General features: G+C 43.2%; 2 protein-coding genes across 4 annotated transcripts; one reads left to right on the top strand and one right to left on the bottom strand.

Annotated features, from left to right (window-relative positions):
* The first annotated feature begins 3,967 nt into the window (after positions 1-3,967).
* CDC37L1 (cell division cycle 37 like 1, HSP90 cochaperone) lies at positions 3,968-12,705 on the top strand. Of its 2 annotated transcripts, XM_075078423.1 has the most exons (7): positions 3,968-4,144; positions 5,551-5,832; positions 7,233-7,323; positions 9,417-9,532; positions 9,827-9,949; positions 10,850-11,005; positions 11,763-12,705. In XM_075078423.1, exons 1-7 carry the CDS (start codon positions 4,040-4,042, stop codon positions 11,862-11,864), a joined length of 975 nt encoding a protein of 324 aa, XP_074934524.1. In that variant the 5' UTR covers positions 3,968-4,039; the 3' UTR covers positions 11,865-12,705. The 2 variants fall into 2 exon arrangements, with proteins under 2 accessions (XP_074934524.1, XP_074934525.1); XM_075078424.1 differs by lacking the exon at positions 9,827-9,949.
* A 2,336-nt stretch (positions 12,706-15,041) lies between these two features.
* AK3 (adenylate kinase 3) lies at positions 15,042-27,147 on the bottom strand. 2 transcript variants are annotated; one of them, XM_075078425.1, is made up of 5 exons: positions 26,866-27,147; positions 22,469-22,588; positions 19,211-19,383; positions 16,768-16,886; positions 15,042-15,385 (listed from the first exon to the last, which is right to left on the bottom strand). In XM_075078425.1, the coding sequence occupies exons 1-5, from the start codon at positions 27,011-27,013 to the stop codon at positions 15,262-15,264; spliced, it is 684 nt and encodes a 227-aa protein (XP_074934526.1). In that variant the 5' UTR covers positions 27,014-27,147; the 3' UTR covers positions 15,042-15,261. The 2 variants fall into 2 exon arrangements, with proteins under 2 accessions (XP_074934526.1, XP_074934527.1); XM_075078426.1 differs by lacking the exon at positions 26,866-27,147 and adding an exon at positions 25,217-25,298.
* Between the last annotated feature and the right edge of the window lie 504 nt (positions 27,148-27,651).

Genomic DNA, 27,651 nt, shown 5'->3' with positions numbered 1-27,651 from the left:
TTTTAAAGAAACAGGTAGAGAGAATGGTTTGAAAAAGAATGGAGAAGAGTCTGGAAGAAATAGATAAGAAAGATACAGTTCCTCTAAACTTCATCTATTCCTGTTTTGCAATGGCTTCGGCATGGTTTTGCTTGTTAATACATAGCCATCCTGTCCTACAACATTTTTTAAAAAATTTGCAAACACAACCATTCACCAGAACATGAACCAATGAGCATACAGAAGAGTACAGGAAAAACACACTGAGGACTCCTGTCTCACTAGTTCCAGGTGTTCATGCGGCGTGTACAATGGCAGCAAAACCATCTGTCTGTCATTTATTTGGATCTACATTTACATTGCATGTCTGCTGTAATGACAAAAATCCTGAATCAGTGATGGCTGTATTAGAACGGATGTATCATCTTGATTCCAGAACAATCATATCTGAGACAGAATAAATCCAATTACCCTCATATACACTGTTGCCGTTACTGAGATTGGGTAAGAACTGTCCATGTGAGAGATCACCTCTCATAACCACTGCTGTCAAACCTCCAGACCATAAAATCTTAATGAAATCAAGCATCTTGAAGAAATCTTAGAGCATCAAGGACAACTTTTTGATGCAAGTGGTGAGGAGCCAATGAGGCGAGATGTGCTGCTAAACCTTATACTAACAAACAAGGAAGGGCTGGTTGAGGATGTGAGAGTTGGCGTTAGTCTTGGCTGCAGTGACCATGAGACGGTCAAGTTCCAGATACTGCATGGTAGAAGCAGGGCAACAAGTCAGATTAAAACCTTGGTCTTTGAGAGGGCCAACTTTGACCTCTTCAAAGACCTGCTAGGAGGAATCCCATGGGCTAGGGCTCTAGAAGGCAGGGGGCTCCAAGAGAGCTGGACAGTATTCAAGGACCACTTCCTCCAAGCTCAAGATCAGTGCATCCCTAGGAGGAAGAAGTCAAACAGAAGAGCCAGGAGAGCTGCATGGATAAGCAAAGAGCTTCTCGTGAAACTCAAATGGAAGAAGGAGGCTCACAGTACATGGAAAAAGGGACTGGCCGCTTGAGAAGAATATAGGAATGTTGTCAGGGTATGCAGAGATGCGTCGAGGAAGGCCAAGGCCCGCTTGGAACTAAATCTGGTGAGGGATGGCAAAGATAAGAAGGGCTTCTTCCAATACATCAGCAGTAAAAGAAGACTGGTGATACAGTGGTTCCACTGCTGAACAAGGTAGAGGCCCTGGTGATGCAGGATGCAGAGAAGGTGGAGTTATTGAATGCCTTCTTTTCTTCAGTCTTTACTGCAAAGACTGGCCCTCAGGCACCCCAGCCCCCAGAGGTGAGAGAAAAAGTCTGGAGAAAGAAGGACTTCCCCTTCATTGAGGAGAATGGGCTTAGAGATCATTTAGGCAAACTGGATCCTCGCAAATGCATGGGCCTCGATGGGTTGTACCCATGAGTGCTGAAGGAGCTGGTGGATGTTCTTGCTGAGCCACTCTCCATCATCTTTGAAAGGTCGTGGAGGACAGGAGAGGTTCCCGGGGGACTGGAGGAAAGCAAATACCACTCCAATCTTCAAAGAGGGCAAGGAAGAGGACCTGGGAAACTATAGGCCTCACCTCCATCCCTGGAAAGGTGATAGAGCAGTTCATCCTGGAGGTCGCCTCCAGGCATGTAGAGGACAAAAAGATTATCAGAAACAGTCAATATGGATTCATCAAGGGAAGATCATGCTTGACCAACCTGATAGCCTTCTATGATGGCGTGACTCACTGGGCCAACAAATGGAGAGCAGTGGATGTCGTCTATCTCAGCTTCAGTAAGGCATTCGACACTGTCTCCCATGGCATCCTCACAGGCAAGCTCAAGATGTGTGGGCTGGTTGAGTGGACAGTGAGGTGGAGAGAGAACTGGCTCAACAACAGAACTCAGAGGGTCGTGATCAATGGAGCAGAGTCTGGATGGAGGTCTGTCACTAGCGGTGTTCCCCAGGGGTCTGTGCTGGGTCCAGTCCTGTTCAACACATTCATCAATGACCTGGATGATGGGATAGAGTGTAACTTCAGCAAGTTTGCAGGTGGTACTAAGCTGGGACAAGTGGCTGATACACCAGAAAACTGTGCTGCCATCCAATGAGACCTGGACAGGCTGGAGAGCTGGGCTGAGGGGAACCTGATGAAATTCAGTAAGAGCAAGTGCAAGGTCCTGCACCTGGGGAGGAACAACCCCATGCACCAGTACAGGCTGGGGGCTGACCTGCTGCAAAGGGACTCTGTTGAGAAGGACCTGGGAGTGCTGGTGGGCAGCAAGCTGACCCTGAGCCAGCACCGTGCCCTTGTGGCCAAGAAGCCCAACAATATCCTGGGCTGAATTAAAAGGATTGTGGCCAGCAGGTCGAGAGAGATTATCCTCCCCCTCTACTCTGCCCTACTGAGACCACATTTGCAGTGCTGTGTCCAGTTTTGGGCCCCCCCAGTTTAAGAAGGATGTGGAACTGCTTGAGCAAGTCCAGCGGAGAGCTACCAAGATGATCAGGGGGGTGGAGCATCTCCCTTATGAGGAAAGGCTGAGAGACTTGGGCTTGCTCAGCCTGGAGAAGAGAAGACTGAGGGGGGATCTCATCAAGGCTTATAAATATCTAAGGGTGGGCGTCAGGAGGATGGGACTGGACTCTGTTCAGTGGTGCCCAATGACAGGACAAGGGGCAACGGGCACAAGGTTGAACCCAGGAAGTTCCAGCTAAACATGAGAAAAAACTTCTTTACTGTGCGGGTGACAGAGCAGTAGAACAGGCTGCCCAGGGAGGCTGTGGAGTCTCCTTCGCTGGAGGTGTTCAAAACGCGCCTGGATGCACTCCTGTGTCCCCTGCTCTGGGTGTGCCTGCTCAAGCAGGGGGGTTGGACAAGGTTATCTCCAGAGGTCCCTTCCAACCCCTTCCATTCTGTGATTCTGTGATTACACACAACAGAAACATTTGATACCCAAAAGCAAATACTCCTTTATGAATAAGTAAAAAAGCGAAAAGAAGACCTGTGACAAGCAACATATCTGAATTACCCATTCACACAAAAGCAGTAATCCCCCTCATTAATCAATCACACAGCAAGAAAAACGCCACATTTAATATAACCTTTTTCTTTCTAGCAGACTTTACACCTGCAACCCCAAAGAACCACTCAGCACCTCCTGTTTGGGGGAAGAAGTAAATAACCCATGGGAGAGAAACTACGGCCACAAAGGAGGGCACGTTTCGTTCCTTACGGGGGTGTTACCGCTGCAAATGTACGGCCTCGTTTCACGTTATCTTCCGCTCCCAGACGAGGACCAGGCTGTTAAACACCGAAGAGGTCGCTCGCAACTCTTGGAACTAACGGCGCGCTCACGGGTGTACATACACAAATACTCAAAACGCAGTAGATGTATATCCACACGCGCATACATATATATATTCAGGTTCACGGCTGCTCGCCTGCGCGCAGCGGTGCGGTGCGGCTGCTCGGGGTCGCGGCTTAGCAGCAGTGAGGAGTGCACTGCCCGCCGCTCTCCCGCTCCGCTCCCACCGCCTGGACCTCCAGCTCCACGACCACCTTCAGCGGCAACCCCCTGAGCGGGACAGCCCGGCCCGAGGCGCGCTGGCTTGACGACCGCGGCGCCCCTCCCCCTCCAACGCCCGCAGCGCGCGGCCCCGCCCCGCCCCCTCACAGCTTCGCACAGGCATCCGCTGGCGCGTCATCTTTTTTAAAAATAAATATATGTGTATATATATATACACACACACGCATAATTCGTCAGCGTCCTGCGGTGGCCTCCAGGCAGGCGGCCAGCGCCACAGCCGCTGAAGGACCCCCGGGGGGTGCTGTAGGGCCGCGGCGGGGCAGCGGCAGGCCCGACCCACCACGGCCCGGCCCGACCCACCACGGCCCGGCCCGGCCCGCCCCCGCCCGGCGCAGGCCCCGCCCGACGGCCCGCTGAGGTTGCCGGAAGTGCCGCGCTGCCTCACTTCCGGTGAGGTCTATAGGCGCGGCGGGCGGCGGCGGCAGGGGTTCGGCGGCGGTGGGATGGCGCTGTGGTTGCCGCGCCGCGGGGATGGCGGCCCTCCGTCGGAGGAGGACGAGGAGCGGCGCCAGGCTGCCGCCTCTCCTCAGCGCCTGCCGGAAGTGCAGGTACACCCGTGCTCCCCACCCCCTGCCGCCCCGCGCCGCTTCCCGCCCCGGTGGCGCGGCCCGGCCGAGCCGTGCGGAGCGGAGCGGTGGTGCGGGCGGCTGGGCTGCCCGCGGCCGCAGGCCGACCCTGCTCCGCGGGGAGCGGGCCGCGGCGGGAGGTGGGGGACCGGGGAGCCCTGTACGCGTAGGGGCGGTCGTGTGCAGGAGTCCCCGCCCCCGCCGGGACCGCTCCGCCGCGCGGGAGCACAGCGGGAGGGGCCGGTATTGCGGGGTGGGGGGGCGCTGGCCTTTGCTACCACCCGCGGGTGACAGTCCTCCCTTTGACAAGTGGTGTGCAAGGCGTGGGGTTGAAGTTATCCCGGCACCCGTATGGCTGAAAAGCAGACGTGAAAGGGCCATGCTTCCCCGTTAGCTAGGGCAAGTTGGTGTTTTATTTTACTCTGACGTTGTCAGGAATTCGTTGTACCCTTGCAAGAAACTGCCATTACATTAGTTTCCCAGACACTCAAAATTTTCATCTTGCTGTTAAAAAAAAAGCTGCAATTCCCAAACAAAGTTGGCATGAGAACTTTGAGCTGCCTGCACTGAAGTCTCCTTCAAATTGTCTTTCAGAACTTGTGTTGTCCTTCGTGCCAGAGGTTATCAGCACCACAAATTTTACAATATGGCACTGGAAGGCTGAGGAACTAATGCACATGGATGTTTTGCCTCTGCTCATGGTGGGGTGGCATGGCATATGCTTTAGAGGAAAATTTCTTAAGTTACTGAGTGTGAATTCCCAGCACGCACCTGGAAGTAATACAAAAGCTCTTGCTTAGGAGGTCACGTTCCTCTCCCAACTGTGAATGGTGGCCTCAGTAGATATGGCCAAAAGGAGCATATGCTTGTGCTGGGCCTCAGTCACTTCATAGCTTAAATTCCACTTTCACTGTCAGTTCAAGGGAAGATGTTGGCCATCTGTTGGGTCCTAATCCATATTGGAATGCAGGCAGCAGCAGTTACTTTACTGTTATCTGACGTCACAAAAATGATACTTTCTTCTCAGAAGTATATATTCAGAGTATTCTCACACTTGGCTGTCGCTAGCATTGCAACCCAAAGATAGCCAGTGGAGTTTCAGCTACGTCCAAAGTATTTTTACTGTCTGGAGACTATTACTGATAGCAGTAGATGATCCATGATTTTGCAAATGCACTTCACAAAGTTAAGAGGGCTTGAATTAGAAATCTTTCTAAAAAACATCTAGCTGTACAATACCATGCTTTATTGCTCCCGTGATTATAATGCTGCATATCTAAGGTGCCTTCCATGTGCATTATCTTTGGGATTAAGGCTTGGCTGCTCCTGTACAAACTGTAAACTGTAAATTTTCCCTCTGTAAATAGCATGTCTGATTTTCCTCACAGACATACAGCCAGGGGATTGAATTAGCCTGCCAAAATGAGAGAGAGTTTGTGAAGCACTCTGTAGAATGCACATGGAACCTTGCAGAAGCCCAGCAAAAACTTAATAGCTTAGCACTGCATAATTCAGAATCCCGCGATCAGGAATCTGCTCAAGCAAAGACTGAGGCTGCAGAGTTGAGACGGAGAGAGGAAGAGTGGAGAAGAAAAGAAGAAGCACTAAACCAGAGAGAAAGGCAGAATCTATGGAACATAGATCCTGTTAGTAAGGAGGTTTTTAATAAGGTATGACCCATATCATTTAGCATGAAAACAAGCGTTAGCCTCTTTTTTCATTCCACTTTTTACTAGTCTTGAGTGTCATCTGTGCCCAGTACAGCACAAAACCACAGTATGTGTTAAATGGTGGGTGAGGGGGGTTCTTGCTTTGCCTCATGAAAGGGAGCAAGCTGCACTCATACTGTGTATCTGGATGACATTTCTTTACCAGAAGTGCAGATCTAACTTGCGTGGGTCATGTAGGTATTAGATATGAGCCAACAATGTGTGCTTGTAACCCAGAAGTCCGACCATATCCTGGGCCGCACCAAAAGAAGCATGGCCAGCAGGTCAAGGGAGGTGATTCTGCCCCTCTGCTCTGGTGAGACCCCCTGGAATGCTATGTCCAGCTCTGGGGTCCTCAGAGATGGACATGTTGGACTGGGTCCAGAGGAGGGCGACAAAAATGATCAGAGGAATGGAACACCTTTCCTATGAGGAAAGGCTGAGGGAGTTGGGGTTGTTCAGCCTGGGGGAGAAGGCTCCAGGGAGACCTTGTTGACCCTACTTTGGCCTTTCAATACTTTAAAGGGGTCTTACAAAAAAGATGGAGTGAGATTTTTTTTACAATGGTCTGTCGTGACAGGGCAAGGGGTAATGGTTTTCAACTGCAAGAGGGTAGGTTTAGGTTGGGTGTAAGGAAGAATTCTTTTATTATGAGGGTGGTGAAACACTGGACCAGGTTGTCCAGAGAAGTTGTGGATGGCCTACCCCTGTCAACAATACAGGTCAGGTTGGATAGGGCTCTGAGCAACCTATCTAGTGAAAGATGTCCCTGCCCGTGGCAGGGAGGGGTGGAACTACATGATGTTTAAATGTCCCTTCCAATCCAAACCACTGTATGATTCTGTGTAGTGCAGGCAATGCCAAATGCATTGAACGATAAGTTTCTTCACATGAAGAGTGAGCTTCTTCCACTGTGCTAAATTCTTAAAAAGTGAAACTGTTTGCCTGCCTCTAATAATGACTACTGTAATACAGACTATTTTTACCACAAACTTTTTTTTGTAGTAGAATCTCAGCTTTGATTTCACAATTTAATATGAACAGCTAGAGGGTCCCCTAATTTCACTGATTTAGCTGCATCCAGGCTGCACCATACTTGATTCTTATTGTTGACATATCAGTGAGTTCCTACCTGAGAACAGAAGTTTCTCAGAGTTCTTTGGTCAGTAGACTATAATGAGATTTTTAAACTCTATCATTAGGTAATGCACTTTCCTAAATAAAACCTTCTCAAGTATATGACATGACTCTAAAATTATAACATAGCCCGTTAAATAGTAACATTAAAATACAATACTTCTATATATCACAAAAAGGTATGTATGGAGTTTCTGTGATAGTAAAATTTTTCTTTTCCTCAGAGTTTTATTAATCAAAAAAGAAAAGAAATAGAAGATGAAGATGTGTCTGAACCACTTATGCAAAAACATGAACAAAAGATTAGACACTTTGGTGAGTGTGCTTTTTCCAATACTTTGCAGTTCCAATTTCTACAGGATCTGTGTAGGTTTGCTCCTTATTGTACAGAATGAATGCTAACAAATGAAAGACCTGGCTAACAGACTGTTCAGCAGTTATTTTATTAGGACAGATAGTAAGTTCAAAGCAAAATAAGGTGTAAACTGTAGAAGGTCATTAGCCCCTGTGACTGACAAGAACGTAGTTTAAAAAAAAAATAAATTAAATGAGCTTAAGCTCTGACAACTGAAGTTCTAGAGACTTTTTCTGGTGTCAGTGGGAAAAGGCGGGGACATTAATGGAACTATGTGTCACGTGTATGAAAGGGCATGGGATTTTCCATAGCTGTCTCCTTTTAATAAATGTTTTTTCTGGTGGCCATTAAGCTACAAGGGTAATGGCTAATTAAAGGGAAATGGCTGTAAATGCCTACTGAGAGTATGTGTGCATGAAATTGTGCGTTTCTTAAGATTATATATAATTATCCACTAGGGGTCACTTCAGCTCTGTCAAAATTGTCGAACCCAGTTAAGCACAAAACGGACCTTGTAATCTGAAATTTTGATGGCTCTCTGAAGTGCTTTGCATTCTTAGTTACCAGCTCTTTTCAGGCTATGGTATTGCATAGCCATATTTGGAATTCCAGAATAACCATGGACTGAGCTGGCAAAATGCAGTTCTTTGTACAAACTCATTTTTACTAAGCTATTTGGCTTCTAAGGATCTTCAACCATTTTAAAGAAAGGGTTTCTAGCCCTGTTAGCCTTAGCAATCCTTGCAAGTACCAAGCTGAGGCCCAACACTGTCAGAGTCTGCAAATACCAGCGACAGGCACAGGTTCTCTCAAATGCCTTACTTGCTAAGTGTAATGATAGCAGAATCAGATGACATCTCCCCTCTGTGCATTTCAGCAGAAAAAGAGGCTTTCTTGCCAGCTTCCTAGATAAGAGTTGGGAAAGATTACTTCGCTGTCTACATTCAGATTAAGCTGCTACAGAAACAACCTTATTACAGAAGGTCATAGATTTTTTTCTTACCTCCTAAGTTCAAAGCCATGTCATTATTGTAATTCAGAATATGTAAGTCCATTGTAAAAAGGGACAGTACAACAATGCTCTTTCAAGTCTCTTGTCTGTGCTAGCTGCTGCCAAGGGACAGGGTGGACTTCTCTAGCCATATTGCATGAGTCCTGTTTCTGGATCGTGCTCTGGCTTCCAAGCAATAAAGAACTTATGCAGAATAGCTGCCTTGAAACCAGCCAAAAGAAACATTAACCATTGTTTTCAGGCATTTGTTTGCTAGAATTAAGAGTGGCTTAGGTCATTACCACTGATTTATCTTTAGCTCAGTTATAATTATATGCTGATATATGGGTAAGCTGTGCATGTGGTACCTGTTGCCAGCAATGACTTGACTGTCAGTCATACATGAAGTACAATTTTAAGAAGTGGTGCGTATTGAGTTGTGATTTTTAAACTTAGCTCTCTACATGAAGGTAGCTTCATGCTGTCACAATTCAATCTTCTAGTTAACTTTCCAATACTAATGTGGCTTTGCTTTTTGAGATGAAGCTGTTCCTGTAATTAAACTAAAATTTCCTAAAAACCTAGCAAATGGTGTTCAAAGCACTTTCATTTTTGACAGTTTACACTTTCTTTTCTGTGCATTCTTATTTGCAAACATTTAGTGGATTTGTGTTTGTCAGAATCACTGAATATAAACCTCTATCCATAGAGTTCTTAAACTATTTGATGATGTAATTAAGAGATAACTATACCACTTTGTTAGTGTGAGAACTAATTAAAAATAACTTACCAACCATGCTAGAGATGTGTTAAAATACGGGAAATTGTGACAGTTAAAATGTACTTTTAGTGTCTTCAAAGTCTCATTATACCTTCTGGTAATGCTCTTTCAGCATTCGTTAGGTGTATAAACAAACTCCCCAAATTTAGCTGCATGCTGCCATTCTGAGCTTAGTGAATTGCAAAGGTGGTGTGTGTCCTGGGGTATCAATGCAAGTAACTTCCTTGCTGCATTATATCATTCATCCATTTAGACTATCTCCACTATGTTTCTCTTACTAGGTATGCTGAGCAGATGGGACGATAGTCAAAGATTTCTGTCTGATCACCCATACCTTGTATGTGAAGAAACATCTAGATATCTCATGCTGTGGTGTTTTCATCTAGAAGCTGAACAGGTATGAAGATGATGTTTAAATTGTTTGAAAGCATACAGTTTCCCACTTGAACTATAGAAAAGCTTACGAACTTGATTGGCTGTTTAACTGGTTTTTCCAACATCCTCTCTACTTTATTGAAGAAAAACTCTGTAGTGCATTGTCACATATGTGTCTAGTTATAGCTAATTATCAGTCCCCTTGCTTCCTTGAGCATCAGTTCTCATCTGTTTAGGAACTAGAACAAAAGGAAATTATGCTGAATTTTAGAAATATAATCACAGGAAATATCTTTAAATAATAACTTTTTTTCAGAAAAGAGCTCTGATGGAGCAAGTAGCACACCAAGCAGTTGTAATGCAGTTTATTATAGAAATTGCCAGAAGCTGCAATGTGGATCCAAGAGGCTGTTTTCGTCTCTTTTTCCAAAAAGCCAAAGTAAGTCAACTTGGGTAATGATGGGAGAAACTCTTGATGCTGTACAAGGGACCAGTGTTTTAGAGAAGGTTTCTTCCTAACCATAAGAGGCTAAATATTTTCTTGACTGACTTAGGCTTATGGGAAAGTGTTTTGTTAGCAATTCTTTTCTAGACAGAACATTTTGGTGTAATTCCAATTCCAAAAACGAAAGTTTAGTGGATTTTGCTTATCCCAGAAGGAAGGCAAGCCTCAGCAGGGGGACAACAGGGGTGTTATATACTAGTAATATCTAAATAACAGCGAACATAGACCAGTTTAAGGACTAATTTTAGCTAATTACACCTGTGTTTTCACAGGGTACCTATGCATTGTCACAACTTCCCATTTCCTTTGCAGTTCACAGTGGGGCCCAAAATAGTGTCCCTTTCTCATTACTGAAATAGGGCAGTCCAGAGCTATGCAGGAGAAATGTGGGAAGGCAGAAACTGTGGTTTGCTGTAGACTGTATTCAGTTATTCAAGACTCTGATGGATCTCAGTATTGCCTAAAGGAGTGCAGTTCAGGTGCAAGACAGCTTGTGCTTTACATTTGACAAGAGTGCTTCAACAAGCACCTGTTCTTCTAAGGGTACTGGCTTCACAGTTGGAATAAAGAAAAGGCTAAAATTAAGATTTATTTTTACGTGTCCTTAGATAAATCAACTTTGTGTCTACTTATAAATACTACGGATTGTCTTAAAAAGAAATTTACCTGAAATTTCATTTTAAATTGACTAATACTATTCTTGAGATATTCACAGTTGTTATACCCTTTGGGGAATAACATGCATTACTGCATGGTTTTTTTCAGCACTGAGAATGCTTACAACTCAAAAGGAGATCTGGCTGAAGTGCAAATATTTCGTTTTTCTCTTTGCAGACAGGAGAAGGCTATTTTGAGGCTTTTAAAAATGAACTTGAGGCATTCAAGGCAAGAGTGAGAATCTGGTCACAATCACATGGCTTTCAAACTATGTTACTGCATGACCTCAGTGTCAACCCTGGTCTTATAGGAGACCTGACATCTTTTTCACAGGTATGTTTATTACTTATAGAAATCAGTTTAACTAAAGTAGGATTAGGTCCTGCCTTGATAAGCTGTACCTTTCTGAAATATAACGAGGATTATTCCCAGAACTGCTAGTGCTCAGGATATAACATTTTATCAGTATGCAAGGCATACACTTGCTTTCTTTTTACTTGCTGGAATTCAGAAAGCATCAGCATAAGGTCAAAAGCATATGTTAGTTCAGTGCCCTTACATTTTCATGCTTAAAATAAACACTGCATCATAAAACTGATCAGATGCTAGAATTATATTCAGAGTTTTTACCACGAGTAGTGAAATGAACTTTCAGTGTAAAATGACTAATGCTACTCATGGGATCCTTCAGGTAGGTCAAGCCTAAAAAAGTCTCCTGTTGTGCTAAAAGGAAACTGAAGAGTACTTTGGTCTTTTGTTTCAGTAAAAGATTGTCAAAAATTAGGTATTAGGGAAGGAGTCACAACTGAAACTACTTATTTGAAATAATTTGAATTTTAAGTAAATGCACAGTCAAGTGCTAGAAATATTGAGGCCAAATACAAGCTATTCCAGCAAATTTTTTAAATTCTGACACAGTGAGATGATATTGGTTGATGAATTTTTCAGAGCTTATTTCCTTACTGTTGCAAATTTGTTTCATCTTAAGGTGAGGCACAAAGAGTCCACCTTAAGCTGAAATCTCTGTTTCTCTCTCCATCCATATACACAGTTATGGAGAACTAAGCTGTCAATTTTTCATGTGTTGCAGAACACAGGTGATCTACAAGGTTCCATAAACACAGATGTTTGCAGTTTAAACTCGGTGATACAGAGAGATGAAGAAGAATCCAAAATGATGGACACAGTATAGTACTCTTAAGACTGAGGCCAAGTACTCTTTTTTTTTTAACTTTTTTTTTTCCTCCAAAGAAACAAACATGGCTATTTTCTTGACACTTATTTTTCTGGGTACTGCACTTTATTTTTAGTGTCAGATTTTTGTTGTTGTTGTTGGTTGGTTGGTTTTAGGGGTAAGGGATTTTGAAGCGTGACTAATTCAGAAAAACTTGTAATATTGTTTGAAAATGTGCTGCTAGGTTTTTGGATGTCCTTGAAGAGCAGGGTTCTCATATTGCCGAATGTGAAACTGGATGTGTTTTCTGCTACTAACCTTGCCTTTCATGACTTTAGAAATTAAAGTATGAAAAAAAAATCTGCACAAATACAATGTTTACAAGAAGCAGTAGATTCTTGGTAGAATCTGCTATTGTCTTACTACAGATGTGGACAAGTTTCACTCTATGAATATTGAAAATTAACTGTATTCATGCTACCTTGCTGACATTATAAGCTCTCAAATCTGGTTATCACTAATAGCAATAAATCAGTATCTGGTATCAGTATTTCAGATCTGAATGGAGTAGAACACTGGCTTTCTACCTCTACTAAGGGGATTTAAATGTTACATTGTGCTTTCATTAAACATAACTTGGTTTTATCCTAAAATGTAAGCAATGCTTGTCTACATATGAGTGCTGAGTTATACGATTTCTTGGGAGTCTGATTCTCTTCTTGTTCATAAGGCTAACTTCAGATTTTTTGTAAACAAAGTCTTATTATGGGGAGAAGTATTTGATGGAGGGGATGGAGGGAACTTGATGTACAAGGGTTAGGCTAAGACTTCAGTTTAAATAAAAAGCTTTGTCACAGTTCATATAGTGTACGGGGTCATGCAGGGTTTGAAAGGTGTTTCACATGCTACTGAACTAAAGTGGGCTTCTGACATTGCCAACTCAAACAATTAAAGTGAAAAGTCATTAAAAGCTTCCTGTTTGAGGAGCAGGAAATCCAAATACTATTTCTAGACAAGGCCTTCCACAGAATCTCTGCAATCCAAAATTCTACTGTGCTTTTCTAACTTGCTATTACAACAACTCTATCTATAAAAATGCATACTGCAGTTGTAAGGCTCCAGTAAATACAGCTCATATCTGAAATAATGGTATCAGCACACACTCTCAGTCCTTTATTGTTTTGATTTTATGTAGTATCTAGGAGGAAGCTAGATTTCAGTAGTTTGATGAACACAGTATACCTGCAGTGGGTAATTCAGGAAAAAGCTGTGCTGAGATCTAGTAATTTTCAGCTTTGGCTACAGTAGAGTTAGGGAAAAGTTCGATTCTGCAGTATATACCAGAGTGAGTATTAGTACAAATGCAGTAGCGAAAGTAGGATCTAGTGACAGCATTAGCTTTTCACGTGCCTTGTGTTCTCCAGCAGTTCTTTTACAGACAGACTGAGGCTAAAGGAGCAAGCAGCAGCTCTGTCCCAGAAACAAATTAGAGATAACCAGGTTCAGTAGTAAATTTTTTTGTTGTTAAGTTTGACAGATACTCCAGAGAGGATAAGTAAACACTGCCTCCTTCTTAAAAAAGAATTAGTTATTATGGGAAACTAATAACTTCAGGGTTTTTTTCTAACAATGTTAGGTACAATGGTAGTAAGGGTAGTTGCTACCACTAGCAATAAAGCCACGTTGATCAAGCAACCTGTGACATACTAAAAGTTATTTCTGAAGTTTCTAAGGGGCTAAAATTGGATGGTGTGAGAATATGTGTCAAATCATAAGGAGATTCCCCCCTGTTCTCCATAACTGAAACTTATGTAGGCTGACAAAAAACCAAGTATAGCTGCTTTTTATTGAAATAAAAATGCATAAATAGAAGCAAGCAGCACATCAGGGTTTCTCATTGTAATGTGGTAGCTACTGTCTTCTAACTGTGACTATTTTTAAGGAAGTGCATCTCTAAACTCACTCAATCTACAGCCTCCATATGAAAGTACAGGTGGTCAGTCTTTGGCAAGCTTCCTTTGAAATGTAAGGAGCTGTCTGCAGTGATAGCTACTGCCTATAGTTTTCATTTATAGCAATGGGAAAGCTTTACAAATTCTACAATGACCATCTTTTATAGACTCAAATGTGTCTCAGTATTGATAATACTAGATGCGCAAATGTAATCCAAAGTATGTCAGCACCACAGCTCTGTAGTTTACAGTCACTGCAAAAGGAGACGGGGACCTGCATTAGGAGAAGGACACAGCTACTTCAGACATTGTCTAGTCAGAGTTATTTGTTCCTCAGGTTTTGCTGAGTCTTCTTGACACTCTCAATTTGCTAAGTGTGAAAAAAAAAAAAGACTAGGAGAGTTCATTGCTGAAAAACAGTAATGTCTGCATTACTTGGACTGGCAAAAGGAGTGGCCTGTGGAAGTTTGTAACTTGAGTTATCTAGTGAATAAATAAATACAAGAACTGGTCAGAGACATGAATTAGTACTATGAATTCATATGAACCAGTCCAATTGCTATAATAGAACTTGCTACAGTAATATGACAAAGTTAGTAATTTGACTACTAGAAATCCTGGCACTGGCATCAATGAGCAGTTGTTTTTTCAAAGACAGTAGAAAAGACACATTCTCTAGTCAAGATCATCCAGCTATAGGCTTACCAGATTACACTTAAATCTGTTCAGTATCTGTTCTCTTTTTTACTAATAAAGTCTTACAGCTGCACAAAGACAGGCTTTACCCAATGTGCTACACATCATTGAAACTCCCTTTCTCATGCCTGCGAGATGTCTGCTCTGAGGGCAGGAATATAAACATAGTAATAAGGCCAATCATCCAAGCAAGTGTTAAAGGTAATTTAAGCCCAGCAAAATCACCCAAAATCTGTGCAAGCAAAGCTAAAAGAAGGTGACTGTTTTCTGTGAGATCAACCTATATGTATGCCTGTTTTGGTCTGAAATGGTTTTTTGCAGAATGGTGATCACGGTTCCTCACAGCTTCTCGCTGGCCCCAACTAATTGCACATTCAAGAAACATGCTTTCATGTCCTTACTGCTTCACACTGCATTTCACGAGTGAGTGAATGAATCCATGTGTTTTGTAATGAAGCTGTATTCTGAAATGTGTTTGTTTCACCAGCCAGTATTTGCAAACATACTTTCTGAATAAAAGACACAAAAGTAGCTGCTTCTGTTAAAGTCAGTTACTATATTATAAAAATTAGGTATATTTAATATAAAAAAATACAGCATTAAAGTGAGAGCCACAGGCAACAAAGTTTTATCATAATGTAAGTTAAGGACAGCATTAGACTTTAATTATCGATCAGTCTGGTAGACTACTTAGAGAAATCCATGACTGCTGAATCTCATGTAGTAAAGTGTGAGCTATGACAGATGAGCAGAAGTTAGACCTCTTTTCACCTTGGAGTGGTGGAATCTTTCTGGCTCACATCTGGCAACTTGGTTTGGAGGAAAGCATAGATATGTGGCCAGATCTTATTGGTTTCTGTTCCAGAGAAGGATTTCAGTAACCCTTTTTCCCTAAGGAGGAAAAAGAAGAAAGCATTGCAGAAGTGTCAAATTGTTTAATTGTTCCAGGATCTCCGCCTCACTTTAAGATTGTCCTGGCAGGAGTGTGCAAATACGCATGTGATTTAACATCAAGAACAGCCGTAACTTTGGGAATGCAGGCTGGACATGCATTACACTGTTCCTCAAACAGTGAGCTGTTGGCCGCCTCAGTTCATGAAACTGACAGCTGTCCACAGAATACTTAATAACAAACTATGAAGGGTAAAAATAAGAAGAACCAATGCAGTCATATAGCACATGCTATATAGCAGTCATCCAAACAGCTGTGAATAACCCAGGTATTGTAAAGTTACACCTCAAGGATCAAAGAAGGTGCATCAGAACAAGCAAGTGAACCAGGCACAGTTAAGTTATTCTGAATTAGTTCTAGCTGATAGTTTTATCTGTAAAGTATGTTATCAGTAACAATAAAAGTTTAGGCCTATGTCTTACTGTGGTGCTTTGAGGCATTTTCACTTCAGAAAGCTACCAAAGTCAGGAAAATCATTGCCAATCCAGAAAAACTCCTTTAAAACTTAACCACCCCAAAGATGGAGCTTCTAGTCTTCTGCTCGACAGTTTTGGTAGAGCATAGTGAAGGGTGGTGGATATGGAGATAGAGGAAGGACAGTCACTTCAGGATGCTGTCAAAAGAGAGTCTGATTTCTTTGTCTGGGCAAGGTAAGACTACAAAGCTCTACATGGTGACCTACTAACATCTATATATTAGCAACATGATATTTGCAGCTCTGCATTAAAAACTTTGTGTATAATTTTGGCTCTTAAAAGAACTAATAATTTTTTATCGTTCCACAGTGCAAATAGCTGTATTCTCAAATACCTACTTATTCCCAAAGAGCCTTGCTAACTCCGCCTGTCACAGTCCTGTTCTGAGAACAGCCATTTTTAAATCCTCATTAACAGTTTTTCTATTTGTGTATCACTTCTTGACCCCTTGCCTTTGTTAGGAGGACTTCTACTTATACATCCAGATGAGAAAATACTGTTATATCTTCCAAATAAAGGAACTATCTCTGTTACCTGACTAACCAGAGCTATGTTCATCAGAACAGTACTATAATGTACTGAATAATGCATAGCGCTCTTTGTAAAGCTGAATATGGCTGCAATGAAAGGCTCTTTTGCTAAGCAGACTCCTGAAAAAGCTTCATGCAACAGTGGAAAATATACTCATTTTACTGCGTTGATTTCTTATTGAGTCAACGAAGAATACACAGCTGCTCATACCACGTTCACTGTTGCAATATCTCTGTAACTGGAGAGATCTGTTCCTCACTCTGCTAATACGGAAGAAGCTTTTAGAATGTAGAAGAATAGGTTTTTCTACTTACCGATAATATTCTAGAACAGGTTTTGTTTGTGCATCATAAGCCTGCAGCCTCTTGGTAACCGTCTCTGGTTTATCATCATCGCGCTGAACAAGTGGCTCTCCAGTAATATCATCAATGCCCTAATCGAGGTTAAAAGCAAAGACTGGTATATATTTCTTATTTCTGTTTAAATATGTTTTGTGTAATTTTCTATTTAAATTATGATCAGTTTCCAGTTAGGGTGTAGATTTCTGCTTCTAAAGAGAAAGGCTACTGCCCGTATCTTATCTGAAGTATAAGATGTTGACTTTCCAGTAGAACAGTCCATCAGTTAAAAATATTTTCTCAGTATTGGCAGCGAACACCAGCTCATGGTAACTTGACTAATTTTGTCCTCTGGAGTATATGGGAAATATGGGAAATAGTAGACAAAACCTTCATATGTGAGGGAAACAATACTGTTGGTAGTATGTTCCTGCGTAACTGGAAACAAGCAAGAGACCAAGTGAACCGTTGTTTGACAATACTGAAATGGGGAAAGGAATTAATGGTCCTTTGATTTTAAGTCACAAAATGGAAGAGTTATCATTTAGCAAGAGCTGTACAAAAAATGGCATAAAGGCCAGCTAAACTTTTTCTAGGATTCAGAGAAACAGAGGTAGGGACCTAATGTGTGAACTGTGACAGCTCCTACTTTACTGCACATTTCACCTCCAATTTACTGAGGTGCTTCAAGTGATTATGAAGCTTTTACACCTTGAAACCAGCAATGACTAAAGAAAGTATTGACCACTGGGCGTATCTTATGAAGGACTAGCTAGTGCCATAGAAGTTGGCTCCTCAGGTGCCTTGAATCATTATGCATCTACGGACAGAATATGACCCACCACAGATATAAGAGACCCTTTGCACATATTAATTAAATCCTCAAGAATTCTGGTTTTCCCTAAAGACAACTTTAATCTGTCATTTGGAGTGGAAATATGAGTGATCTTGCAAGTGCAAAGCCAGTTAGACCACAAAAATGTTTTCCTTTCCTGCTTGCACTCTGGCAGTCAGTTTCAGAAAAGCAATAACCATCAGTGTTCAGTAAGCTTCTCTGTTCATGAAGGTGTGAAGAAAATCTGTTCCAGAACATCTGTATCATATTAAAGGTTGATTTATATGGTCAAACTTACCTTGTTTCCATAATATATTCATTTAAAACACTCAAGTGTTTCTTTCTAGCATCTGTGCAGGCAGCCATGCTAGTGCCCTCATTGTTCCTATCAAATATTAAGCCTTCAGCCTTGGCACTAGCTCTAAAGCCATAATCTTTTGCTTCTGTTGAGTAAGGAAGCATTTTGCAGGTCTGGTAGATAACAGATACAACTGTATTTCAGCTGTTCAGCCCATTACATGGTTTCACTTAAATACAGCAATCTACTTCATACGTTGTGATATGCCTGCTAACCTGTGGAAGGTAGACTGGAGTGTTCCTAATAGCAAAGCTGTTGCAGCTGAAACCCACGCTTTGGTAGGTCTAATAATTCTTGGTTGCAGCTTGCCTATGCTCTTCTGCCATTAGAAATAACCATGACTTAAAACATCACGTTTTAAACAATACAAAGGCAGTGTTTCCAGTTGCTCACTTCAGCGCTTACCTGCTACTTCAGCTGGCCTCTTCTCCTGCAACACTGCAACCAAAAACTACAAGGCCTGCTATGCTTCTGATGTAACATAATAGAGCTTCCAGGTGAAATGTGACACCACCACAGGTAAGTTACTTAGACTTAAGGATGAAATACAGCTTAAGGTGAGTTGCACTAAGGCTAATACAAGTTTTTAAAAAATCTCAGGGTAACAATGATCATTATCTTCAAGTTTACTATTCCTCTTTAGGATATCTGAAGGCATAACCTTTGATCTGTTGAGAAGCTTCCCTGACTGATAAGTTCCTACATCTTAATTTTGCAATACAACAACTGTTCCCTTGAAAACACCCATCCTGGTTAAATACAAACACAGGGAAAGCCTTACGTGGATTCCTCTGACTGATGATTCAGCGTGCTTCCTAGATACAGAGAATGAGTCCTCTGGAGAAAGGAAAAGGAAACCACGTTTTGGGCTGTACAGGCTGCAAACTTGCAGAACAGGCTAAGAGCGCGCCCAACTCCTATGCCAGCGTGCAAGACAGAGAGTATTCCAGATCAGTGAACAGCTTTAACAAGAGCTTACAAACCACCACGGTGTTTCATTCTGCAAGGGACAAACACATTTTCCATCAGCTTGGGCTTCTAGCAGGTCACTAACATACCCTCAGAGGTGGGGTGTTAGCAGGAAGGTTCTGTGCTCCTAAGAGATGATATGAGCCACCACCTTCTGAGCTACTGCGTTTTACCACAATAGACACAAACAATATTTTACTGGTTATCAAATGCAACACAACATTTATTTAGCATCAACACCGACAGGTATTGCTTACCTGCACTTTGGGAGGACTGAATTCAAGATTATAGACTCTGCCACTAGCAGGATGGATCCAACGTGCTGTGAGCCGACATTTTATGGTCTCAAATGGGACATCTAGGTCAATCACAGTGTCTATTTGACATTCTTTTTCCAGGGCTTCTGCCTGAGCAACTGTTCTGGGGAAACCTTTTTAAAGGAAAGAACCCCATAAAAATCCAAAGGCAGACTTATAGTGAAAATTACTTGGATTCAGTCATTAGAGAAAATAATTGTTAGAAAAAAAAGCATTGTCATACTGTAAAAGTTGAAGAGACATCAGATTTTCCAAGTATTTTTCAGTGTGTCATAGCACTCTAACTTGTTAAACACCTCCCAGCTTCCATTTCCTCATTTCAGTTAATCACCTTCCAAAAAGTGTAATAAATAAATGCAGAAAGACCCCATATTCTTATGTACTACATACCACTATATTGAATAAAAGCACTGTATATACATTGTGAACAATAAAAGCTGCAGGCAGTTCAGTCAGAGGTCTGGAACAGACAATCTAGAAATGTTTGCGACGACTCTTACTTCCACAGTTGTGCAAGTCTGGCTTAAGGAGGTTGATGATAACCCTATTTTACTCAGTTGCAGTAAACCCAATGTATCTACCAGAGTCAGTCCAGGATTAATTTTACATAAAAGAGCTTTAGAAAGAGTTCTGGGATGTCTAGTGTATCAAACTATCCTTCGGGGTGATGACTGTGAGAACACTCAGGCTGAACAGGAATCTGCCTCTTCACTTAAAACACACTTCATTTTGCCCCATGAACTCTATGGCTGCAGTAGCATGCCTTCACAGGCACATGTTACTAGTAGAGAAATGTAGGGGAACTTAAGAAGGACGTGAGAAACAGAGAACAAGAAAACTAAGGTCCCCACAAAGAATGTAAAGTGAAAAAACGACCACCAGAACTTTGGCAGTCAAAGCTACTGTAGAACATGCTACTGCACCACAGATTCACTGGAATAATACCTCTACTCACAAAGCTCTTGCACAGTCTCATGTTCTTCAGCAGCTTGTAATTTTCTTCCTACCATACAAGTAAACTTCTCCATAAAGGCAAGTACTGATAGGTACAAATTTAAGAAACTTCTTTGCATAACATCGGTTGCTGAGTCCATTGCCTGAGTAAGAAACCAGCCAAGAATTAGCCTTACAACAGAGAAAACAATATATTTTATGGTCTTAAGGCTACTGTGTCTTGTCTAAGACATCACAGAAGGAAAGAGTTGATTAACTCAGACCGAGCTCTTGCTTGTGCTTGTGTCTGATGCACCTGGTTTGTATCATGGTCATCAACTGCCCTCATCCTATTTCTCTCATGTTCACATTATCTCATGAAAGTGCTTCTAAATGTTAAGAGCAGAGGAAGCGCCAGGGCTCCAGCACTGCTATTCTTTCTTACTATTGACAAGCTAGTCAGCCACCACACAACTTAGTTATGCAGCTGGAAAATTAGTTTGCTCTGGGACTTGGTAATGAGAAACTCCCTCAACAAATTAAAGTGCTTTTAAAAAAGCATTTCATTGAAACTGAACAAGCATTTGCTGCATACAGTGTTTTCTCGATACAGAAAAAAATGTACAAGATGTGATGAATAATGAAGACTCCAAGAACACAGAGAAAAGTGCCCTAATTATATAGCACACAAACCTAAGCAGATCATACCCACACACAAACACAACTCAGACTGCTACATCTGCTGTGACTTCAGAAGCCACCAACCTATCATAAGGCAGTGTGAATGGGTATTTGGCTAAATAAGCATACAAGCAGCTCAGCAACTCTATTTAGTTTGACCCAGCTGACCTCAGCTGGGTGTTCTGAGTCGCAGTTACCAAACTAAAGGACTTTCTGGTTAACATATTTCAACAGAGCAGTGTTGTTCCTACACAGCCGATTATGCCAGAGCTATCTCTAGTGTAATTCACTGAGTCTTGTTACAAATGCTGATGCAGAAAAAATTTCCACTCCAAAAGTTTAAAGAAGGCAGCAGGTTAACATGCAGCAGAAATGTATTTATTCTCTTACAGTCTCCACACCACCCTCCTGTGACGAGTTGCCAGTGTGCCCAGCTATACTGCTAGACATCCAGCTCCACAAGGCTGGAACTATGTGTACACACGGTCTGGAACTAAAGGGGAAAAACCATCTGCAGCTATTCCCTTTATTGATTAGGTTTCATTGTGCTGTTCACTCTGGGCATTAAGCCTTTGTCTTCACTAAGGAGGAGCATAACTGACTAAAGCCACCAGAACAGATGACTGTACTAGAAGCAATTATAATAAAGCAATAAGAGACAGAGAGCACTGTGGATTTTTCACTCCCTCTAAATACAAAGCCACACAAACAACTTTTTAATTTTATCTGCTGAGGCAGATTGTGACTAGAATCTGAAAACATGCACATCCAGCCTAGACACTATCTTTGCGCTGCACATCCAACCATACTCCCATGGACTGGTGTAGCAAACACCATTCAGTTCATGAAGATGGCGACAAATGCATGGAAGAGACCTTTCAGAGCATTTAAGCAGCGTTTTTGTTTGTGATTTATTACACACTGCACCACTGCAGTACTGGCTTTCCATACTTAGCCTGTTGCTGCATCATACAATCATAGAATTGTTAAGGTTGGAAAAGACCCTTAAGATCATCGAGTCCAACTGCTAACCTATCACTGCCAAGTCCACCACTAAACCATATTCTCAAGCACCACATCTACCCTTCTTTTAAATGCCTCCAGGGATGGAGACTCCACCACCTCCCTGGGCAGCCTGTTCCAATGCCTCATGTACCTACCTTTCTATTTAAATAATTCCTCAGGCCCATTCTTCAAAAGTGTTCCATTCCCCAAGGACTTTAACAAGAAAGGCTTTTAAAAAAGAAACTTCTCAATGCACATTCTAAAGAGGAAATACAGCATAAGAATTACCAGGATTGCCAGTTTTTAAATTTTACTGGAGTGCTGAGCTGCCCTTTTCCTCATGGATTAAACATCCCTGTAACGCTCTGAAGGCAGGATGCACCCAAAATACTTTACAGCCAAGGAAACTGGGGCAGACTACCTGCTGAAGGTTTCACAAGCTGGTAGCAAATACTGTCCAGTTACTACAACTCGAGGATGGCTACTGGAGTGTAGCTACCCACAAGTGACCAAAGCTCTCCAAGCTTTCCAGTGCAGATTTTCTCTCCATATACAGTGACATCCAATATGCTAACTTACCATCCAATAGCCAGTTGTACTGATGTAGACCTTTTAGCTCATTCAGCATTAGGCGTGTCATGATGTCATCTGGAATAAGCCGCCCTTGATCAATATAGGACTTGGCAAGGATTCCAACTTCTGTGAAAGTAAAAGAAGTCGCATTACACCATCTGACCTCCAGCGAGCAAAAAAAAGCCCACAAGACTGCAAAAAATTTGTTTTGTAAGGATGGCGCAGAACAGTAAAGTTGTAAACAAGACAGGACACTTGCTGAAATTCGAGATGATCAGTTAGGATCTGACTGTGCAAATATGTATCAGATTAATTTGATTGGTTTGTAGTTCCATGGATGGCAACAGGGCATTCAGCCCACCCTCCGAATAATTTTACTAGTTAGTGTTTGAAACATTAGGTTCCAAAAGCTAAAATCAGGACAGGCCATTAGGTAAGAGAGTCTTCAAAAGAAGAAATGTAAATAATACAAGTTCATTAAGATATCAGCCTTCAGACTTCCTGTCAAGAGAGTTATTTTCTCAGTTTAGTGGCTAGTTTTTAACTTGTGACTTCAATAAGAGGAGAAACACCTTTGGTATTTAAGAGAGCAGTATGCAATGGTACATGCTTGCCAGGTTTGTATTTTTATGATTACTAGAGTTACAAGAGGATGTTTATAAATGCTGTAAACTATTTATGGGACACCAGTATTTTCCCATGCAACTGACTAACCTTTAATACCAGTCATTTAGCCCACTGGCTCGCTAAAATACCATCCACGCATCACAGTTCCGGATATCACACCATGCTTCTAAGTGACAGGCAGTAGCATGCTGTAGTTCACCCAAATCATAGGTATAGCTGGGAAGAAATTAATTTGCTCGGGTATCATCCTAAGCACAAAGTCTCTGTGGCTTTCGTTTATAAAATAATTAACCAATTATATAAGTCACCCAAAATAGCAGCTAGACTGGTTTTATTGTGGATCTGCAGATGACTTTACTTGCAGCCAACTCACATCTAGTTACAGTAAACTAAACAGAAGAGAAAAGGGGACGACTGACATACTAATACAAGAGATAACCACTTTAAGCAGAAAGCAATGAAGAATACCAGCCCCATCAGTTGATGCAGTATTGGAATGTGCAATAGTAGAGAGGCCCTTCTTCAGACAAGACAACTGAAAAGCAATAGGTGCCCTCCAGTAATGCAAACAGTAGCTTTAGTCCTGAAAAAAAAAAAAAATAATGAAAGGACAATTGCCCCTTACTGGGTGCCCACATCCATGATCGGGCTTTGAAAAGCTTGAAGACTATTTGGAAATAGGCACTATGCACCTTGGTCAGACTTCAAATCCTCACTATGTGGAAAAGAGTCAGACATCAGTGCTTGAGTCCTCCAGCACATCACGAACTGGAAAGAAGGTGATCATCTGCCTGAGTACAAAGTGACTATTTTCCCTACCTCCCTTCTTCCAGGTCAACAAGTCATACCTCTTTTATTATTCCAGCACACCTTGAACTATGTACCCTGCAAAAGTATGCTGGGAGGAGCAATAAATTACATCTAGGTAGTTTAATGTGTACTTGATGCTTGGATCCATTATTTACGCTGTAGCATTGCCGTAGCCACAATGATCTAAGAATATGGACAAGGCAAGGTTGACGGAGAATGGTACTAAGATACTTTGGAAAGACAGATGGGCTTTTGGTCCCAGAGAGCTTTAGAGCACGACAAGCTGTTAAGGTCCTATTATTAGGCCAACAGAGCTGGAAACATGCTATCTCTCACTACAGACCTCAGGTCGTTTATAAAGTCACTATTACAGAAATAAAAAACAGGCACAACTGTACCCAAATAGTTATATGTTAGGGCAAAAAGTTTTAATAGTATACCATACTGCTTTTTTTTCCCCCTTGTTGTTGGGGGTGCAATTTCGTGAGGTTTTGTTGTTTTTATATCGTTCTGTTTTTTTCAGCTGAGGTCTGAAACCAATACATGCATGGCAATCTTTGGAATTAACGGCAACACAGGTTTCTTTCCTGTCCAGGTACAACAGGTATCCATGTTTCATGGCTTTGCAAGACTGGTATGTCCTAACCACACTACAGCAAACAAGCCCTAGCCACATTCAGACAACAGGTTGCTTAGCACTAGAGGTGGTCACAGAATCTCCACTCTCCAGAGCAGCAGGACATGGTAATAACTGCAAATTGCTAAGGACACCCACATGTTCCACAAGACTTTTCAACAAAGTCCATTTTCATGAGACAGCAAATGCCAAAAATGGCACTGTGTAACTATTGTTAATGATATTTAATTTTCCAAGTGTTTTAACTGCCCTACCTAGCCTAACACAGTTCCCAAAGAACTGGGAATTGCAGGACTCTTCATTATAATCAAAACTCATTAACTCTTTGCCTCAGCTAACCTTGTGTAAGCTCTCTAAGCTGCCTCTCAGTCCGCCTCCCTCCTTCAGTGTACTACTTACTCCTGCTACCTCAGTATTCATCTCAAACTTTTGGACACCATTTCTGCAACAAGTGACTCACTTTCAATAAAATTAAAACAGAGCTTCATCTGGATTAATTAGTGAATTAGTAACTCTGTAGCCCGTTCCTGTAAGTTCTATGCTAGCTAGTGCGAAGCAAACTTAAACATCTCTAACACCCTCCACTGGTTTCTCTCCTCACCTCCAGGTTTTAAAGTGTCTGCTACACTTTCATTTCACATCTGGGTTCCCCTTCACATTCTTCCATCTGTCCAACCCACCTACAACACTTTGCCGAATTTTCATGGTTCTTTCCTGCTACTTCATGGCTCCCTCCTCCAATCAGGCAATGGGGTTATTTCCACTTGCAATTTCCTCTTTTCACACACCCTTCAGCTTGATGCTGATGGTCTTTGATCTTGCTTCCAAGACATATCAAAAAAGCACAAAACCTAAAGTGTTTAGTAAATAGCATATTTCCTTCTGAAACACCTTCCTTTCTCTGTAGGTCCTTCTTACACTGAAAGTTCCTAATAGCAACAATTTCAGTTTTGTGGCCCTCTGTAAATAAAAACTTACGCTTGTGCAACCAAACAGAAAAAGCACAAATGTCATCACACATGCCTGCACAGGTGGTGCTCCTAGCAAATGTTTAACTTGTAGATATCGACTGTAGTACAGTCAGTCAACTAAGCCAAAGTCATTGTTCTCACAGAGCAAACAGAATTTGTGTGAAAAGAGACATGGCAATCACATCACAATTGATTTCATAATAGAGATAATTTTCCACCTTCAAACATGCTTATAAGCTTCCAAAACCAAGGCTGCCGGTCACCTAACCACAATATTGCAGTGATACTTACAAGTGAAGGTAGTCGTCTGCAGCTTCAAAGTACTGGAAATAACAATACTCTCACTTCATCACATGCAACCTGAAATGGTTCTTACAAGGTTTTCAACCTCACCAAGAAGAAAAGCAGATGTGCAATTCAGGAGGGGACCTTTCCTCATTGCAAAAATCCATCAGAGGGTGGGGATATGGCATCTCAACAGAGTGCCAGAGGTCAATATAGAACTATATAGTAAGTATAATTCACATCATTCTCTAATGCAAGCAACCCTGTATGCAAATACAGACCATTCCGAAACCTGAGTATGATATGAACAATAAGAATAATTTTAAAAGTCAGGATAACAATAATTTTAAATGCACAAGGTAAGCAGTTTGAAAATTCTGCTCATTGTTTTTGGAAAGCACCACTACCATTGCACCCAGCAGTGCAGGACAAGGCCTTCTAATTTTGGAAGAGCTGGTAATTCTATGTGCCTCTACTTCCAGCCATCCAACTGAGATCTGAAGCAGTCTGACTGCCCAGAACTCCTCCTCTTGCCCTGTCTGTTAAAACCATGAATATTTTTCCCTTTCAAGATGTGTCAGCTGGAAGGCTATCAGACCCACCTACAAAAAATGCTGGATGCTTATGAAAAGCACCAAGACAGGGAAACAATTAGGTGTTACAAAGCAAGCTGCACAGGATAAACCTCAGCTACGCCCCGTTCACGCTTACAACGACGATGGCAAGCCACAGCTTCTCGAAGGTCCCGGGCTGAAGCCCTGGGGCCCACGTCGGTGGCCTCTGGCCTCCCCAAAGGGCTCCGTGAATACGCCCGACCTCGGGCGGGGGGGGAGGACGGACATGGACGGGCACAGAGGTGGGACCTGGGAGCAGCAACCCTCCTCCGGGAACCCCAGGGCTTTCCCGGTTGGGAAGCGGTGGGACAAGGGGAAGGAACGGCGCGGGGGAGGCGGGCAGGACCGTGTGTCCCCGCTCCGCGGCAGAGTGGGCTGTGTCACGCCGGAGCTTCCTGCCTGGGAAGGGCCGCGTGGGGACACCCCCCACCCCAGCTTTTGGCCCGTCCCCGCGCCCACCTGTCTTCTTCTGCATGTTGTCCCTCAGCAGGTCGCCGCTGGAGAGGTGCTTCATCCCGAAGTGTTTGATAATCCGAGCGGAGACGGTGCCTTTCCCGGAGCCCGGGGGCCCCATGATGACGGCGCGTAGCACCGGCTGCACTACCATGCTGCTGCTGCGGGGCAGGGCCGGGCTGGGGCCGGGCAGGGCCGCGCTGGGACCGGGCTGGGGCCGGGCAGGGCCGCGCTGGGGCCGGGCTGGGGCCGGGCAGGGCCGCGCTGGGGCCGGGCTGGGGCCGGGCAGGGCCGGCCCCGGGAGAAGCGCCGCCTCGCCGCTCTCCGTAGGACCGGGGAGGGGGGGGACGACGACGACGACACACACGATCAGGGAGGGGAGGACTGCGGGGTGAGGGGTGGGGGGAAGCCGAAGCTGAGCCTCCCAGGGAAAAACAGTGGCAGGTTTTCTGGCTGTCAATCAGAGGCAGGAAGGAAAGATCTTTTACGTATAAACACCGGGGGGCTGGGGGGGGGGGGGGGGGCGGTCGGGGATGATAACCAGAGCAAACCGCGTTTGAGAGAGTGCGTTAGGGCATCACTGCCCGACCCGGCCCTGCCCGCCCCACTGTGGGGTGCACGCCAGGAGCCCCATTTCGGCTGCCCCGCAGCCGTCGGTGCCTGCCCCGGCCCGTTCCCACCTCGGCCCTGAGCTATCGTGAGGGTTCCCCAGGCGGAGCTGCGACATCGCGGGCTGCCTGGCTGTCACCCGGTGACGCTGGGCTGGTGGCAGCTCCCGTGGCTGTCACCGCC

Source organism: Phalacrocorax aristotelis, chromosome Z (genome assembly GCF_949628215.1).
Source record: "Phalacrocorax aristotelis chromosome Z, bGulAri2.1, whole genome shotgun sequence".
NCBI classification, from domain to species: Eukaryota; Metazoa; Chordata; class Aves; order Suliformes; family Phalacrocoracidae; genus Phalacrocorax; species Phalacrocorax aristotelis.
The sequence above is the reverse complement of the archived record's forward strand: the minus strand, read 5'-3'. Positions and strand labels throughout refer to the sequence as shown.

Excerpts from the sequence above, each read along its gene's own strand:
- CDC37L1 (XM_075078423.1), top strand. The coding sequence starts at position 4,040 with ATGGCGCTGTGGTTGCCGCGCCGCGGGGATGGCGGCCCTCCGTCGGAG. Across the intron at positions 5,833-7,232 it reads GTAAGGAGGTTTTTAATAAG|AGTTTTATTAATCAAAAAAG; the intron begins GTATGACCCATA and ends TCTTTTCCTCAG. Across the intron at positions 11,006-11,762 it reads ACCTGACATCTTTTTCACAG|AACACAGGTGATCTACAAGG; the intron begins GTATGTTTATTA and ends CATGTGTTGCAG.
- AK3 (XM_075078425.1), bottom strand. The coding sequence starts at position 27,013 with ATGGTAGTGCAGCCGGTGCTACGCGCCGTCATCATGGGGCCCCCGGGC. Across the intron at positions 22,589-26,865 it reads CAACATGCAGAAGAAGACAG|AAGTTGGAATCCTTGCCAAG; the intron begins GTGGGCGCGGGG and ends TTACTTTCACAG. Across the intron at positions 19,384-22,468 it reads GTACAACTGGCTATTGGATG|GTTTCCCCAGAACAGTTGCT; the intron begins GTAAGTTAGCAT and ends TCCTTTAAAAAG.